Source organism: Rhipicephalus microplus, chromosome 9, assembly GCF_043290135.1.
Source record: "Rhipicephalus microplus isolate Deutch F79 chromosome 9, USDA_Rmic, whole genome shotgun sequence".
Lineage (NCBI taxonomy): Eukaryota > Metazoa > Arthropoda > Arachnida > Ixodida > Ixodidae > Rhipicephalus > Rhipicephalus microplus.
Window position 1 is genome coordinate 71,797,604 of NC_134708.1, and position 19,548 is coordinate 71,817,151.

At 47.9% G+C, this 19,548-nt stretch overlaps 1 protein-coding gene across 3 annotated transcripts in view; it reads right to left on the reverse strand.

The window, feature by feature from the left end:
- The window catches only part of ArfGAP1 (ADP-ribosylation factor GTPase-activating protein 1), a 65,249-nt gene that overhangs the window by 19,354 nt on the left and 26,347 nt on the right, over nt 1-19,548 (reverse strand). For all 3 annotated transcript variants that reach the window (XM_037415211.2, XM_037415210.2, XM_075873806.1), the window contains exon 11: nt 18,952-19,094. In XM_037415211.2, the coding sequence (XP_037271108.2) occupies nt 18,952-19,094 (143 nt within the window). The remainder of the gene's footprint in view (nt 1-18,951; nt 19,095-19,548) is intronic.

A 19,548-nucleotide genomic window follows, 5' to 3' on the forward strand; every position in this document is an offset into this window, starting at 1 on the left:
TATTTCTTTAAAGCGGTACTGGCACACAAATTTCGGCCTCGCGTTTTTCTGCTGCTGCAATGTGCTGTAGTCATGACACGACACATCGTTCGCTACAGCACGCGACGTACGATTAATTCATTGTGGTTATAAGAGGGAAAAGAAGAGAAAAGTGAGCCCCGTAACTGTCTGCATCAGGGTAATTTAAAAAGCAAGGCACCGTCCCATTCATGGCCTATCCCCCTAGGTGGGTTGCGCCAATGTGTTGAGGAACCAACCAACCAACCTCAACAGTAGCTCACAAGGCATGGGGGTGAGGAGGAATTAAAAGGATACGATTAAAGGTATAGAGAGAAAGGGAGGTGCGCTAGGACAGCGAGCGACGACACAAGGGAGATAGGAAAGACGGAAACACGGTCACAGGAGTCCGAGGACGGGGCACCACTCGGCGAGAGCTCTTGTCGGCGACGGGAGATGGCGTAGGACCAACCCAGTCGGCCAGAGCTGCGCTGTCCTCGGAGATCGCGAGAACACAACCGGTCGGCACGGAATCCAACGAGCGAGATATGATGATTAATTACGGGCCTCTCATTTGTGACCAGTTTCGGTTTGAGAGAGCTCCGAAAAGAAGAAGCTACCAAGTGCAACTATCGCCACCTAGCGTGTCCAGCAGCTGTCGACCCAAGTCAGCGCACAGAAGTGTGACACACTTCCGAACGGTCCGCATCAAGAATCACATTCGAATACGAAACGGGACCTCAGTGTCGCCAAACGCAAATCTTTCGAAGCGTGCATCCCGGCCAAGCACTCGCGACCAGCCCCCCGTGAGGTATAGAAAAAATAAAATTGGTGGCAATGACGTCATCATAACTTGTATTGACTACAGCGTGGTGACGCCAGGGGAGTCTCCAAAGGGTCCCCTTCGAGGGTGCAAATGGCACGATGGAGTCGAGCGCTCGCGCAAATTTCAGAATTATTTTAAAATACCTTCCAAGCTATATTCGCTGTTAATATTTTCAGGTTGATACAGGAATGTTCACGGTAATCGACCCCGCAGGCTATCTCGGCCGTGAACTTTCGTGTCAGCATTTAAGCCTTCTCGGCGGTTGCTGCGGCATTTCTCATTTTAAGCGACGATTTTATAACGTACAGCTTAGAATAGGAGAAAATTGAACGACAACTAACGGTTAGCATCCATTTTAAAAAGACGGGGCGAGCAATCACAGACGCGCGTAAGTTTTCGCGCCTGCTCTTTCTTTTGCACCGTAGCAATTATTTATGGGGCCAAAAAAAAAAAAAACAACAATATGATTACGAGAGACGCCGCGGAGTGGACGGCTCCGGAAATGTCGACCACTAGAAGTGCTCCGACGTTAGCTCTACGTACGCGCGCCTCAAACATTTCAACCTTCATCGAAAATGCGGCCGGGACTCGATCCCGCGACCTCCGGATCATCAGTCTAGCACCATATCCACTAGATTACCGCGGCGGGTAAGAAAGAAAGCAATCAAGAGAAAGCAAGAAAGAAACTAATAAAGAAAAAAAGAATGAAACAGAAATAAAGCAACAAGAAAAATTGACTTGATTGATACGTGGGGATTAGCGTCCCAAAACCACCATATGATTACGAGAGAGACATCGTATAGTGGAGGGCTCCGGAAAGTTCGACCACATGGGGTTCTTTAGCGTGCATCCAAATGTGAGCGCACGGGCCTGCAGCATTTTCGTCCGCAACAAGAAAGGGGTACAAAGAAATAGAGAGAGAAAAAAAGCACTGAAACAAGCAAGAGAGAGAGAGAGGATGAAAAAGAAAGGAATGAAGAGAAATAGAGCAACCAGGCAAGCAAAATAAAGATAGAAAAAGAAAATGAAAGAAAGCAGTCAGACAAGCAAATGATAAAGAAAGAAAACAAACAAAAAAAGGGGCATGCATACGCTAAGCTTCGCTTGCCCCCGTTTTCCCGATAGAACAAGAGCTCCTGGGTTTTTTTTTGTTTGTTTGTTTTTTCGATCATCGGCTCGCGGAATGCAGTGCTACTACTACACACGCACATTCGAAACGGCGCGCTGCAAAAAATCGGTTATCGCCACCGGCTGAAGCTGACGCAACCGCGCGTCGATCCTTCGAGGTTACGCGAGACTCGCAAGGAGCCGGGAGAGTCCTGGCCACACTGCCGCGGTACTATGCCGCGGGCAGAGTAGATGCCGTCACCCCCCCCCCCCCCCCCCCCGATCCCGCCTTATTAAGGTCGATTACATGCGCTTCCGAAGCGAAAGCGGCGGTCGTCTGCTCCGCGGCCTCTCGCGTCGTCTGCTCCGACTGCGCATGCGCGCTTAGCCGACGTCCACTGCACGAACTGCACCAAATTTTCATGGTTGCAACGGAGAGCTACAGCGGCGACCAATTGAACTCCACATATATACACACTATATTGTTTGTGTGAATGTTGGATAACAACAAGACAGAATCCGCCACCATTAATTTATAAACGAAATACCATTAGGAACAGAAGGCGAGTAAATTATACAAACGCACAAGCTATAGTTTATGATATGTCCCTTCTTTAAGCTCCAAATGTACATCGCCCCTTATTTAGGGGAGCTAAAGTGTGCAGCGACATTAAACAAGGACTAAGCAACGAACTCTCCGAGGCAAAAGTAGCAACCTCGATAAGATATGGTTCTCACTTGAAACACATTACGTAAATCTCTCACAGATGGCAATTTGTGCGTCTTCATTGTTAGCGATAAACCAAAACTGAAGGGGGAAAAAAAAGACATCTGCTGACTAACGGCAAGCCGACGAATAATGTCAAACAGAAGCGCTTACGAAAATGGCCGCTGGTACAATGCTGCGAACTAAGAAAAGTGCGCCTCGTTGAAATAAGAGCGCACAAGAAAAGTTCGCTACGCTGCTTTTAGAAAGAACAATAATTCACGAAAATTAAACATAACAACGTTGCTCGCCCAACAATGCCCGCAGCACAGATGGCTAGCTGCACGTAGCGACTACGTTGCGAAACGTCAATCGTTTCGCAACGTAGTCAGACATGTGTTGCCGACTGTTCACACTTCGGTAGAACAGGACGACGGTTGCGACGCAGTGCCGATTGCGCTGTCGTCTGTCCATTGGGCAAACAGACGACGGGTACGACGCATTGCAAATGGTGCTGTAGTCTACTCATACATTGTTAAAACAAACGACGGCTACTTTGTATTGCCAATCAGGGTCGCTGTCGTTGCGTAAACGCATCGGTAAGACGACAATTGCGAAACGCGGTTCCGTTTGCCCACCGCTTTCAATAGGACAGCGGTATACCCTGCCTGGCTCGAAACTTACTCTAAACTCATCTATCCACAAGTACCAAACGAGGTGTGACGGAAAAAATACCAGACGTCTATAGCACGCAAGAAAATGTACAGCCCACGAGCACAACCGTGCCGTAACGACACTGCCAGTGTGGACACAGCCACTCAGCGGCTACTCAGGAAGCCAGCCGTCATTGACCGAGGCAGATCTGCAGAGAAAATGACCAGACCATACGCCACGCACAGTCGAACACCGCCATTGTTGAGGTCATTATCATGCACGGGCAAACGAGAGAGCGTCCCGGAAAGGCTATTGAAGATGCGGTCAGCGTCTGTTCTCGTGACGGCAAAGCAGACGACAGCGTACGTGTCTGCGGCGAAGAACCGTCGTCTGACCGGAAGTGACTGCTGCGGACGGACGTTTCGTACACGGCGCGGTCGTCTGCTAGCGAGGCAAGTAGCACAAGGCGAAAGAACAAGACAAACTCCATTGTTATAGCGCGATTGGCGACGCGCGCATAAAAAAAGCACCTGGCCGTCGCGCTGCGTGCATAATACAAGGAACGCTATTATTAACTCGGCCCCGAACTGCAAACAAAGGCCATCAAACGGAACTCCCCGAAAGAAAAAAAAAAAAAACGCGTCAGCTTTTGAGAGGAAGCGACGAAAGTAACAAAAGTGGGAATCAACCCCTTCTAGGATGGGTATACATACTCCTACAGAAAAAACTACCTCCGCAAGAAAGAAAAAGAATTCTGCCGAGGTTATATATATACACACATGCACGATGCGCGAAATTCGGACACATCGGCTATCCTTCGAGTTCCTTTGTGCACGAAAGGCACAAAAATACAAAAAAAATGTAACGCGGATGCTAACGCGCCCGCTCCGAGCACGTGGGTGCACAGCGGAAAACGACCGATGGCAGAGCCGCTAAGGAAAACGAAATCTTCTGGCAAAGAATATACACACGAACAAATACGAGCTGTACAATGGCTACGAAGCCAGAACCGTAGCGAAGGCCACACGCAACACGGACATTATAAACGCGTAGCGACGCGACACACTTTTTTTCCGTTCGTCTTTTCCCTTGCCGACCAGAGCAAAGCATTTTCACAAAACACGTTGGGGACGACCTTTCTCCTCTCGACAAACAAACAAAAAAACGACCACAGAATGTCGTGTTCGAACGCCCTATCCTACTGACCAGCTTCGACGCTATTCCGTCGGCATTCAGAACACGCGAACGCGCGGACGCAGTTACAACGCAACGGAACATAAACCATTACACGGAAGCAGCGGAACACGTGAGCTTGATGATGCTTGCGTCAGCCGCGTCTGACACAGTTAGCGAAAGCAAGCGGACCAGCCACTCCCAGCGATTATTTGAACGGACGATGATGTATCTGATGGCATAATCTTTGAATATAGGGACGTCAACAAATATGCCTGCCCGAGCGTATCACGCTGATCACGGCTACATGCGCAGCAGTCCAGGATTTTTTTTTTATTTCACACATATATCCTTAGTATATATTAAAACGTTCGTACTATCAAATTAACTAGGCCTGGCCGCCACCTTTTTTTTTCTTTTCCCTAATTAACGAAACAAACGTGTTTTGTAAACTGTTGCTAACCATCTCTTTATCAACCTGCTCATACAAAGGACCCCAACGAATTGGAACCGTGGCGGCGCGTATACGACAAGTAGGACGCTCTGTGGGTCAGGGTTGAACGAATATACCTTGGCGTCATACCGAAGTCTACAGAGAAACTACGCACCAATATTTTATGTCACCTCGCTCCCCCACCACACACACCCACACGAGCGCGCTATTTTAACACTTATTTATAAGTTGTTCTAGTTCCTAGAAAGGGCCCTTCGATTTCGCACGTCACGTGCAGGACGCCAGCTGGAGCACAGGTGCTCTCTGTCACGCGGTTCCCTTGTGTACAAACAAGAGCCGGCCGTAAATGCTTGCACCGTCAGAAAAATCTGCAAACACGAGCACTCGGGAGTGTGGTGCAGTGAAAGGAGAAAGTCCCCGCGGGTCGGGGTACACGCGAAATCTTACGACTACACAATACGGACGCTAAACGCGATCATTTATACAAAACAATCTACTTCGGGAGAAAAGTGCCCGCCTGCATCGCAGGAAATGCCACGGTTTCTCAGCTGCCCCATACGGAAGCTCCCAGCTGCTGCCACTTGTGCTTGTTCCAAACGACTACGGCGAAAATGGCAATGCCTTTTGAGCTTTATTTTTTATGTTTCATTGTTAAGTGCGTCGGGACGCATGACCACATTTCTGTACGACCGTTAAGACTTACTGCAGGGTGCGTTCGTTAAATTCGGAGATGCCGTAGCACAACTGCAACGCCGCGTAATATGCAATTGACTCCCGCAATGACCATGTCGTCGCAATAAATGCGGTCTGGTCACTCGTTCTTACGGTATATTTAACGACGTAAAGAAACCCTATTATATACAAGAAATTGCCGTCTCGTGTAGGCGTGACGTCAAGCCCGTCGCTATACGCTCCTCCACTCGGAATGAAATGGATTTTTTTTTCTTTTCAGGGTGGATACAACTATAGTTATGTTCGTGAGTGGGGGTGTACTGTACACATTCAGGAGGAAATTACATTCAGTGCTTTATTTTGTTTCTTGGGGGGGGGGGGGGGGGTAGAATAAAAAAAAGTTTATTGAAAAAAAAAACAAAGGAAGTAAGGGTTAGAAGCTAGTGGGTGGGTCCCCTAGTCCAGGGCTCCACTGGCCTCAGCAGCCTGCCACGCCTGGTCCAGGAGCGTCACTTGAGTTATCCTCCCTGGCGAGTTAGGTCTCCCAATGCTGCGTCGTGAATTTTTCTTCGCCGGAACCTGAGGCGCATTATTAGTTTTGGCTGGCCTTAACCCAGATTCCCATCTAATGTGGGTAACTGTTGGCTGTCCTCCACACCACTGGCAAGAACCGGCGTGTGCGGTTGGGTAGATCACATGTTTTAAACGCAGGTGCGGATACGTATTTGTCAGCAGGTGGCGCCACTCATGCACTTCTTTTACACTTCTCCGAACGTGGGGCGGGAAGTATCAACGTCGTTGTCGACGTTAGTGTTTTACAACAAACCCCCCCCCCCTCTCTATCGGACCCACAGCAGAAACAAAGGGAGGGGGGGGAGCTGAACCCTTCACTACTCCTGGCTAGACCAACGCTCATGAACTACCAAAAATACACCTATGTCTGCTACGTGAAATGAACACATACTAAAATAACCACGCCTTGTGAGCGCGATTCTGACGCCATCCTTGTTAAAAAAAGTAGTTCAACTTTCTTCTAACACCAATTGCCGGCTGAATAGGCGTACTTTCGCCGTGTGTTTTATGTGCGAATGAACGACAGCAGCCGACGACCGCGCCTCAAGCGGAGAGGAAGCGCGCCGGCCGTTTCCGTGGCGAGAGTGGTGCGTGGAAGGACACCTCTTTTCTTTCTCGGTGGTGTTGGGGAGGGTTCCCGAGCGGGAGCTGTCTCTCTCCGGCGGCAATGACGGCCGGGAGTGGTCGCACGCGCCGTGTCTTCACAGCGGTCAGCTTATCTCTTTGCACGTGTTTGCGTTAACGTCATAGCCCGAGGATCGCTTCGAGGACTGCTGAGTCCGCGTTTCCTAGCGTCAACACTTTGATGAGCTGCGCCGATAGTGGCGAGGGAAAAGGAGATTACGCCCCTGAAGCGGAACTGATGTACACTGCTGGAATGAATTTTAGCACACTGCTACTACATTGAAATACATTGCTAGTACACTGCTAAAATAAACTTTACGTAAATTAACAAAAGTTCCGGTCGCACGGCTTGCCAGTGGCATGATATGCACTTCTGAATTTAATACAAGTTATTATTGAGCGGCGGCCATAATGACGACTTCAAAGCTAAGCTAGGAAAAAAAAAAAAGACAAGCGTCTGTTTCTACAGCCGTAGTCGAAGGGGTTCGGGGGTTCAATCTCTGCTCATTTTTTTTTTATTTGGCATGTGGATATGTACATGCACACATGCAAACACATGCAACACGCGTTATGTACGGTTGAACCCCCTTCACCAAAAAATTCTGGCTACGTTACTGTTACTTTAATAGCGATAGCTATTATATGGACACTCTCGGCTGGATTTTGCTGCCGGCGTCGACGTGGGCGTCGCCATCATTCACCGTATACGTACACGTATCTATATATATAAAAACGCAAGAAAGAAAAATAATTCAGAAAACGACTCCTGCGCGTGGAATCGATCGTCCGGCCTCCTAATTGCGAGGCGTTAGCCACGAAGGAGCACCTCTTTCAACGTCCAAACGGTAAGCTATTTATATCTACCACTAACCGCTGGCGATGGACATCTCAGGGGAAAACTATCGTGTTTCCAGCATTACAAGCGAGATGGCGCAATGAGCGCGCGTCGCCAGATCGTCACGACGCGGCGGCGCACTCTCTCCCACGCGTACTTTGCCCCGTGGAGAGAGGACGCTGTCGCGTGCGCTCGCTTGTCTCACGGTGGGGACAATCGTACACAGCACTCGCTGCACAATCTCCGTTCGCGAAAAGGGCGCGCTTTTCAGACACAGCGAAGTAACAACTGGGACACTTATTCGCGTTCATCTGTACCTGCGAGCACGTTTCGTGCGTCATTTGTGCGTGAGAAACGCGGGGCACGTTTCGATCTGCTTGCCATTCTTCGCGTGACCTTCCAATCTGTTGCTATGAAGTTCATTGCTTCGCCTTTGCGGCAAAGATGTTAAGACTTTCCCACACAAACAAATTCCTTTGCTACTAACTTTTTCAGATCATTATACTCTCTTCGTATACAGTCCTGAGAGGCGCGGCTCTCGAAGAGGGTGTATTTTTATAGAGAGTTGCCCGTTCGTCAACTCAAGCCTAACCAGAAGGTGTATAACAGGCACTCGACACGCAACCCCCGTCCCCTGCAGCTGCTCCCTCTCAATTCAATAGCGCGGTCGTCGAGAGTCGGCGGCGAGTCGAATCGACAGCCGGAATGCTTCGGGCAGCAAATAATGCCGGTCACGAGCAGCAACCCCTTCAAGGCCCAAAGCGCGAGGTCTGTCCACGCAGACTTGACTGCCGCCACGCGGCGTCATCATCCTCTCTCTTCCACCCGACACTCGCGCCACGCGTTCCACGTAATTAACTCACAGGAATCTGCATTGCGCGTACCCACGACAGCGAGGGTGAGAATTCTGAGGAAGGTAATGGAAACACAACTGCGCACGCGAGGAGATCAGGGGGGTGGCATAGATAGTCCGGAAAATTTTCCTCGGGAAGGGGGGTCTGAACCTGCGTTGCGGCTATGGAAGCGCGCGCAGACAGGCCACCGGGGTAGGGTCACCGGGGCACACGACGCGCCCAGGCATTCGGCCCTCGCCTCCCTCCGGCGACGGGCCCACATTTTAAGGGGAGGGAGGGGGGTCGCAGATATTGCTCGTGAAGGAGGATGGGGTTGTTGGAGTGTGGTCACTTGACTGAACCTCTGGCCCAGAGCCATGGTATGGAATCAGGCGTGTAGTCACGCTTTTTTGTTTGTGTGAACGGAGGTGTTTGCTACAGCCTGATTTGCGTGCTTTAAAGCGTACGAGTATACTATACAATAAACGCTTTGGAGGAAGCTCATTGTTGGCGAAAAAAATAGGCGTTGGATTCAAACCACCACATCCGCGAAAGCTTTCACTTCTACACGCATATATGTAAACACGCATGTGCAAATACGTGCACAAACAAAGTGTGGCTGAGACACCTCCGCCCCACCAAAAAAAAAAAAAATTGTGGCTACACTCACATTGTCCGCGTACCACACTTCATTTCTCAGCGAAAGCTTCCTGAGCCCTGGCCGAAAAAAACGTGTTCCATCTAAACATCTTTTTATCAGTTGTTCATATAATGGTGTCTTGTATTTATCATCATCATCATCAGCCTGACTACGTCCACTGCTCGACAAAGACCTCTCTCATGTTCGGCCAGTTAACCCGGTCCTGTGCTTGCTGCTGCCAATTTATACACACAAATTTCTTAATCTAATCTGCCCACATTTCTGTCTCCCACTGACCTGCATACTTTCTCTGGGAATCCAGTTAGTTACCCTTAATAACCAGCGGTTATCCTGTCTACATGCTACATGCTCGGCCCATGTCCATTTCCTCTTCTTGATTTCAACTATGATATCCTAAACCCCCGTTTGTTCCTTAATCCACTCTGCTCCCTTCTTGTCTCTTAAGGTTACACCTACCATTTTTCTTTCCATTGCTCGCTGCGTCGTCCTCAATTTAAGCTGGACCCTCTTTGTAAGTCTCCAGGTTTCTGCTTCATAGCTACCGTAAAAACCCGCGTATAGCCCGGGGTTTTTTTCTAGATTTTAGGGTGCGAAATTTCGGCCCCGTACTATATGCGGGTCCCAAGAATTTTCGGCCCAAATTCAGTTTCGGTTTCGGCATAGCGCGGTGCTATCATCATCATCAGCTGTCTGCGCGCTTCTGCGCTAGGTAGTGTTAGCGGCGTTAGTCTTAACTGGTCAGTTGGTCAGTGGCCTTTGCTTCAACTTGGTGCCCATAATGACGGCCTCGATTTTGCTCCTGTGATTTTACGCCATGTCAGGACCGCGCAGGCAGTACTCTGCTGCTTTTAAAAGAAAAGTTATCGCTGCTGCCGAAACCATCGGCAACTGTGCCGCGGAGCGGCAGTTCGGAGTCAACGAGCGGAGCATTCGCGGTTGGCGGAAGCAGAAGGAAGCCCTCTTTGCATGCAGCGGCCAGCGAAAAAGTTTCCGCGGACCAAAAAATGGAGCATTTCCTGACGTGGAACGAGAACTCACAGACTTTGTGCGGGAGCAGCGAGCTGCACATCTCGCTGTCAACATCGAGCTGCTACAAGCGAAGGCAAGGGAGATCGCTCGAGACAAAGGCATTCAGCCGGAGGATTTCAAAGCGAGCAAGCATTGGGTGTCTCGCTTCATGCGCCGCGCTGGGTTCTCCCTACGTCGGCGTACGTCGATCTCCCAGAAGCTACCAGAGAGCTACGAAGAGCACCTCGTGGCTTTTCAAAGGTACATAATTGTGTTGCGAAAGGCAGTCCCCTTTCAGCTGGGCCAGATCGGCAACGCGGATCAGACGCCGGTCTACCTGGATATGCCCTCGGCGCTGACGGTGCATCAAAAAGGCTCCAGGCAAGTTATCGTGCGGTCGACTGGAAACGAAAAAACGCGGGTGACTGTAATGTTATCCTGCACGGCTGACGGTCGCAAGCTGCCACCCTACGTGGTGTTCAAACGAAAGACGCTGCCGAAGGGGGAGAAGTTCCCGAAAAATGTCGTCGTCCGCTGCCAGGACAAGGGGTGGATGGACGAATCGTTAGTCCTTGACTGGATAAAGTCCGTGTGGTGTCGACGGCCCGGAGCACTGCTGGGGCTCCCTTCGATGCTTGTGCTCGACGCGTTTCGGTGTCACCTGGCCGACTCCGTAAAGCGACTGCTGCGCGACTCCCGCACCGAGCTCGTCGTCATCCCGGGAGGGATGACATCACAGCTGCAGCCGCTTGATGTGTGCCTTAATAAGCCATTTAAGGACCATGTCAAGCGCCTGTACGTGGAGTGGATGAGGTCCGGAGAACCAGAAGTGACCCCTGCCGGACGGCTGAAACGGGCCTCGCCAGCGATGCTCTGCTCGTGGATAGTCGAGGCTTGGGCCTGCATTCCAGAGGCGCTCGTTTGCCGCGCCTTCAAAAAGTGCTCCATCTCCAACGCGCTTGATGGCACTGAGGATGATGTGCTGTGGGAGAACATTTCCGACAAGGGAGCTTCGGAAGAGAGTGCGTCCGACGACGAGGATGAATGAAATGTCAATAAATGCATTTTTTCCATTTTCCTCGGACTATATTCGGGTGAAAACTTTTTTTCTCACGTTTGCTATCCCCGAATTACACCCCGGACTATATGCGGGTCCGAGCTATATGCGGGTTTTTACGGTAAGTACCGGCAAGATACAGCTGTTATATACCTTCCTCTTGAGGGATGGTGGCAATCTACCTGTCTGTCATAATATGAGAGTGCTTGCCAAATGTGCTCCACCCCATTCTTATTCTTCTAGTTACTTCAATCTCGTGGTTCGGCTCTGCAGTTATTACCTGCCCTAAGTAGACATAGTCTTTTACAACTTCAAGTGCACTATTACCTATCTCGAAGCGCTGCTCCTTGCCAAGGTTGTTGTACATTACTTTCGTTTTCTGCAGATTAATTTCAAGACCCACCTTTCTGCTCTCCTTGTCTAACTCCGTAATCATGAGTTGCAATTCGTCCCCTGAGTTACTAAGCAATGCAATGTCATCGGCGAAGCGCAGGTTGCCAAGGTACTCTCCATTAACTTTTATCCCTAACTGTTCCCATTCCAGGCTTCTGAAAACCTCCTGTAAGCATGCGGTAAATAGCATTGGGGAGATTGTGTCCCCCTGCCTTACACCCTTCTTGATTGATATTCTGTTGCTTTTATTATGAAGCACTATGGTAGCAGTTGATCCCCTGTAGATTTCTTCCAGGATCTTTATATATACTTCATCGACGCCCTGATTACGCAGTGTCTACATGACTGCTGATATTTCTACTGAATCAACCGCCTTCTCGTAATCTATGAAGGCTATGCACAGTGGTTGCTATACTCTGAGCATTTCTCTATTACCTGATTGATAGTATGAATGTGGTCAATTGTTGAGTAGCCTGTTCGAAATCCTGCTTGTTCCTTTGTTTGATTGAATTCTAATGTTTTCTTTACTCTGTTAGCAATTACCTTTGTAAATAGCTTGTATACTACAGAGAGCAAGCCGATCGGCCTGTAATTCTTCAAGTCATTGTCATCTCCTTTCTTATGTATTAAGATGATGTTAGCATTCTTCGAAGACTGTGGTACTCTTCCCGTCACGAGACACCTCGTAAACAGGGTGGCTAGTTGTTCTAACACAATCTGTCCTCCATCTTTCAGCAGATATGATGTTACCTGATCCTCACCAGCAGCTTTGCCTCCTTGCATGCTCTCCAAAACTTTTCTGACTTCTATCATTACTAATGGGGTGTCATCTAGGTTACTGCTAGTTCTTATAGTATTAAGATCGTGGTTGTCCCAGTTACTGTACAGATCTCTGTAAAACTCTTCTGCTATTTTAACTATCATATCTATATTGGTAGTTATTTTGCCTTCTTTGTCCTTCAGTGCGTGCATCTGATTTTTGCCTATCCCAAGTTTCCTCTTTACAGCTTTGACGCTTCCTCCGTTTTTCAGAGCGTGTTCAATTCTCTCTATGTTATACCTTCTTACGTCGGATACCTTACGCTTATTAATCAACTTCAAAAGCTCTGCCAGTTCTATTTTGTCTGTTGTACTTGAGACTTTCATGATTTGACGCTTCTTAATGAGATTCTTCGTTTCCTGGGAATGCTTGCCTGTGTCCTGTCTAACTACCCTGCCTCCAACTTCCTCTGCACACTTCGTAATGATACTCGTCAGATTATCATTCATTGTATCTACGCTAAGGTTGGTTTCCTCACTAAGAGCCGAGTACCTGTTCTGAAGCGAGACTCTGTATTCCTGTACTTTCCCTCTCAGTGCTAGCTCATCGAGTGGCTTCTTGCGTATCAGTTTCTGTCGTTCCTTTCTCAAGTCTAGGCGAATTCGAGACCGTACCATTCTATGGTCACTGCATCGTACCTTGCCAACCATCCTGCACGATGCCTGGGTGTGCACTCATTATAAAGTCTATTTCGTTCTTATTTTCGCCATTAGGGCTCCTCCATGTCCACTTGCGGTTCTCTCGTTTTCGGTAGAAGGTATTCAAAATCCATAAATTATTGCATTCTGCGAATTCTACTAGTAGATCTCCTCTGGCGTTTCTAGTACCGATGCCATAATCTCCTACTGCCTGGTCTCCAGCCTGCTTCTTTTCTATCTTAGCATTAAAGTCTCCCATCAGTTTAGTATACTGTGTTTTTACCTTACTCAATATATTTATACATGGCAACATTATACATTTTACCTTGTATTTATACATGGCAACAATTGTTTATCGGCCCAATGTACAGGGCCTCACACTCTGATAGATGCAGTATAGAAACACACCATGTAAAAACACTCCACAAGGGCACCCATTTCCTCTCCAGATACCACCCATACCCATATTTTCACCTTAACCCGAATAGGTTGGGTCACTACTCTTTTGCTGCACAATCAAAACTGCTATTGGCAGACATAAACGACGTTCTGTCAAGAAGCGATATTTATGGAGTATAGAAAAACAGTCACAACAGTGCACAGGTTACTCTGAAATCTTCTCACTGCTATCCCACTTACAATATTCAACATACTGTTGTCGTAGCGGTCAAAATACCCTAACAACATTCACACAAGACAACTAAAGCAAAGGAATATGGCTGGCCCTCCTGTAATCGAGAGTAGACGTAAGAATGGAGTGGCTACTGGCGTGAGACTGGAATTGGCTACTGGCAAAGTAGGTAAATTGTAGGTAACTGCTGTGTCGATGTTTGCGTGCGAAACCACTGTGTGTGAAACCATAACCAAAACTCACTGTGACACCATAATAACACTAGTGACAACCCAAGGTGCCACGGTGCATGGTACGCTTCACCCAGCATGGCCCCATCTCTCAAAGGAGGTGGCGATGCACACTGCAACAGAGTTGCCTCTACCAGTGGCTCCAAATGCTGAGCCCTTCTAGAAAGCGGAGGCGTGGTGCTGGAATTTTTTAAAATAAAGAATGTACGATGCCCTAAATCTACCTTTAGAAGGTCACTACTGGAAACAGCAAATAATACATCAGCGTACTGGAAGAGACAGCCTTGATGAATGTGAACAGACATTGAGAAAGACTTGAAAGCAATATTTTTGTAACTTGTTTGGGCAATAACCAGCAGCTCCAATGCAGTCCTGTACAAAGAGTTGTGAGCCAGAGACTATATTTTTTCAAGCTTAGCCTGGTTGCCCAGATGGTCTCACTTGAAAGCTCGGATGACGACCCCAGCATTTGGCTTAAGGTCACTTGCAGGCCAGCAAAGATGGGAGCCAAAAGATGTCATGCCTATAAAGATCACTCTTGAACTGATATTACCCAGCAAGAAAACGCAAGAATATCAGCTCTGCATGTGATTGCCACGCCAGACTGCAGCTGCAGCGCAGACAAAGCTACAGCAGCACACCTGAACAAACATGCCCGGTTAATATGCTGCGTCTCAGAGGTGATGTAATGTGTCAGCAATGTCTGAGAAGGAAGCAAAGAAAACCATTTTACGGAGTCTGCTTGCTAAGGCTTATGTTCAAACGATTGTTGTTCTTGTATGACCACATTATTCCTGCTAATATCTGCTAATAAAACCAGTTAGTAGTCTGCCCTCTGTGCCTCCTTTTAGCAGGCTTGCATGCTCCTTCCATTTCTATGTTACATCATGCCAGTTTAAGAACAATAAACCAACTACCTCAACCTCCAAAACACTAGTGACAAGTTAGGCTACAAAACTTGACACACTCTCTCCTAGTTGACTTCTTTTTCTTTATGTATGCCCTTTTATGGCAGAGCACCCTTGTTTGGAGATGCACAAGTTAGTTTTGCCACTTCTGAACACTGTTGGCAAGAGACCACGAATGCTAAGCTAATGGTGAATCAAACATTCTTGTTACCCAGGATTAGTTTTGACCACTTCCAAGTGAAATATTTTGTTACAATTGCTTTGGTGAAGGCATTACCGTATTTAAGGGGGGAGATGGCATTGAAAAAAAACTTTTTTGTTTGTTGACCAACAACAATGAAATTTGGCATGCATACTCAAAAGTGTCTTGAATAGGGGAATATACAGTTTCATCATGATACCTTGAGTAGTTCTCAAGTTACATCATGCTACATGGTCCAATTATATAGTTTGCTCGTGGAAAGCCTAGCGCTGTAACAAAACATGCCAGGAAGCTGCGAATGGTGTTGATCTTTACTCAAAAGAAGGCTACAAGGTATGACTCAGATTTCTTTAATAAGTTCTCTTTTTTTTTAGTGATCATCATGGCTGCCAACACACATTGTCAGAAACAGTGGCATGGACAAATCATCGTCTAGAAAAAAAACTGGGCCATAAAAAAGAAATTGAAGAATGTTGTGCCCACAAGCAGTGTGCAGAGATTCAGGAAAAAAAAACAATCAAAATCTGTCCAGTCATTCCCGTGCTACTCTTTCCACGAGCGATGCACAATGTCTAAAACACACTTATGAGAAAATGGCGCTATCAGTTTTTGAAGTCATTTGCATTTGTTAGAACGCACCAGCACTATAGTCCTTGGTGTCCTTATTAGAGGCAACCTTTTGGGTCTCAGCACTTTCACTTCATGCATGTGTGATGACTTCCTTGCTCGCTGAGTGTCTTTTTCAGCAGCCCTGTGGAGGGTAAGGGCCCCAGGTTGCACACCCATTGCAGCACAAATCTTGGTGTAAGCTTGAAAGTTGCCTGCACTGTACCTATCAACTGCCTCGTGAACTGCTACTTCCACAGTGAAGAGGGAGGCATGCTGCTGCTTAGAAATCAGTGACCAATTCACCGAGTGAAGGCTTTCAGCGGAATTTGGTGTCTTGTTGCCACTGCAGCAAGCCAGCAGTTGAGGGTCGGGCAGGCGTTGGGACACTGGCCGCAACGCTTCAACAACTTTGTTGGGCAGGTTACACTTGTGTAGAGGTTGCGGCTTCCCCTCTGTCTCTGCGACACGGTGCCTGCTACACGGTGCCTGCACCAGCTGCGGGCACTGGAAGGACAGAGCTCGTGCGTGATGAGGTCCGGCATCTGTCGATAAAAAATGATGAAAGGTGGCCATCACTGCTTTCTTCATGACTTCGACGTCCGTGTTGCTTCACAGTGCTAGGCCATAACAGCTGGTGAGCCTTTTGATCCAATCCTACATCAGGCCACCTCTTCCACCGAGCACGTCTCGCTTCTTAGACTTGCTTACAAGAAAACGAAGTGCCGTGCCCATCCTCTTCAGAACATGGTTCACACAGTCCTCCTTCGTGAGAGGTACAAACCCATACATCTCCTCATTGCACAGGGCCACATAGGTGCGACTGTCACCGTCACAAATAATTTTCGTGTAACGTGGATCATTTTTACTGAGGGAGCATCCAAAAAGCTGTAGTGCAGCTTCCACCTTTATACGTCCCGCAGCAACATCTGTGTTTTTTGACAAACATGCGTCTTCCTCCACTCTTGATGTGCAGGGTCGTTTTTAGCTGGACCTAGTGAGCACCCGAAGCAGAAGTTGGACAGGACTGTACAGTTAAGTGCAAGTCCAGTATAAAATTCTATCACACAGCTTACACCAATGTGCGAGTTGTGTCTGCGCGTCAGCCATGTGCCGTCATAGACCACGGTAATGTTTTTAGTGGAGTTTACTTCCATTTCCTGATAAAATTTCTTCACAGCCTCTACAGCACCTGCGAAAACTGTTTCTGCAGCTTCTTCAGCAGCTGGCTTCAGCACCTCTTTCAAGTGGCGATGATAGGTCTTCTGGTGCAGCCCTCTGTGAGAGACATTCATTACTGCTCAGAAGTCATTTAGAGCAGTAGGCCCTTTACCGATGCACCTTATTGCTTGAATAGACCGTACATTCACATAGAAAACTCAACCACCTGGTTTCCTTGGCGAAGTCCAATGGGTGTTGGCTGAGCCACAGGAGCGACATGTGACCACCATTTTCACGGCAAGGTCATGCCTTATGTCCCGATCCACAATCAAACTTTGCTCATGCTCATGACAAACAGGGCAGAGGGTATTCCCAATAATCGCATTTAAGACGCCCATCTGTGTCATCATGTATTCTTCTTCTTCCTGTGGCGTCAGTGTAGTTGCGCGTTCTGGCGGCGCGGTCAGTGCGAACTTTTGCTCAGTAGCGGACATCGCGCCGAGCGACTTGCGAACGCTGGTCGACTGAGCTTCTGCGGTTTCCGCTGACACAAAACTGGGTTGAATGTGTCCCTGAATAGTACGGCGCTCACTGGACACAATCCCGGCATCACCTCGCGGATGGCCAGCATCTGCCGGCGTGTCAATCATTTCCCTGTAACCTGTTTCCGTCACGTTGAAAAGCACGATCCTCATTAGGAGAGTGTGCAGCCTAACGTTGATGTACGGTAGCATCAACGTCGTCGTCTTCCGAGCTTCACACGCACTGGCGTAGCATCTCCTCTGTGTTGTTCACCGCATCACTTGACGACTGAGAATCCAAAGTGGCATCACTTTCGACAATTGACGGCCGACTTGGTGGGGGTATCCGCGATCACCGAGGATTAGGTGTACGGCGCTTTCTCTTTCCATAAGCGAGCCGAGTCTTGCATTTTTTCTCGAAGGTGCGATCCATTGCAACAGAACGTGCACAATTTCTCTGAAAAGCCTGCTCGACATGAAGAGCCGTGTCAGGCCCGTGTTTGGCAGAACGCGCAGAACTCGTCAATCGCGCAACGATCGGCAGGCCACGTCAAACATTTATCGCCTCGTTAAGACGGTTTGAACAACAGTGTCAAGAGTGATCGTAAAAAAAAAAAAGCACGTGAGACGAAGAAGCACGCGAAGAACGTTTGCAACGAAGAAGTCGAAGAAGACAAGGAGACGCGCGGTAGCTGGCGGCATGGTTGCAAGCCGAACACGTTCACGTCCGCAGCAGCCAATAGCAGCCACTGCTTCCCCTCATCCTCAAGGAGTGCACGTTCCATCTGATCGTAGCTCCGCATTTGAGAAGCGGGGCTTTTGAACACCCCGTGAGCTCTCCAATCACAATCGAGTTATGCCTTCACCATGCCGCCAGGTCTAGCACTGACGGCGGGAAAAAAAGAGCAAGAACTTACGAACAAAATAAAACCAAGATGGCGGCGCTCGAGTAACAGGTGGAGAAGCGGCGCGCGCGCGAAGTTGGACATTTTCGGCGATTTCTCGCAGCTTGGCAGCGCCTGCGGCTTGCAAATTATTTTTTTAAGCACTTATAGGGCAAATTAGGCGCTGATATTTACACCAGAGGTAATTTATGACACATACTAACGAAATATATGGATTTCCAAAAATTGACTTTTTCGCGAATTTTTGGTTTTTGAAAGCCTCGTCCCCCCCATAATGAAACATTGTATAAGAGGCATTTTGCAATTTAGATGTTTCTTTTTAGCTTTTTAGAAATGGTACCCGCCAGCAGATAACCACGCATGAAATTTCAGTGGCTCGATGAATTCATTTTACCATAAGATATAACATGACTGATAGTCATATAATTATTATTTGCTATAAAATACAATATAATTAATTCTAAACTATCTATTAACATTGGATAGAACCTCCAGAACCTTGACATCAAATTGGGTAAATTTCACGCATTTACAGACAGTCCGCTTTAACTATTGATGCAAAGGAATACAAACTGATCAGGCTACGCAGACCTCCCCAACCTGGCTTGATAATGAATGCCCAGATCATGCAAACGTGTGTGCCCAATTGCAATGTGTGTGCCCAATTTATTCACCCCTTGTTCAGGAAGCTTGCACTAAAGAAGAACAAACAGATTACGGACTTGCACAAAGAGAGGAGGTGATAGTGGCACAGACCTGTCTCGTGATGGGGGCGCAGAGGTGGCAAAGAGGAGCGAAGATTTTTCGTTGGGGGCGCCCTCGGCCGTTTCCAGCGTGGTGGCCTTCTGGGCGAACAGCGTTGAGAGGTCCTGCACTCCGCGTCGACTCACGTCCACCACCTATGCACACGTACAAAGCACAGAAAAAAAAAGGGAAAAGAAAAACCTTGGATGTTGACGGGAGGAAAGCTTCATTCGTTTAGAAATGATGTGGAGTGTAACAGCTCGTTGGAATGCCTTTTGTACGTTTCTGTGTACGAGCACTCAATGCACTCATTCTGCAGTTGTTTTCTAAGTACAGAGTAGTAATCCTCAGTGCCCATCAATTTCATTCAATCGATTAGTATAAGTCAACCTATTTCATGTAAATTTGAAATGCGAAGTAGAAGCTGGAGGGAGGGAGGGGGTGGCTTACAATCAAATCAAATGCTATCTGCAGCAATGTTATTCAGGAACAATGTTATTGAGGGTTGCAACGTTGTGTTTGCTTTCAAGCTCAGCTTACAACATATAATCATTCCACTCGTTATCTGAAAAAATTAAAAAAAGTTTATTTCCTTTTTTCATCTTTCAC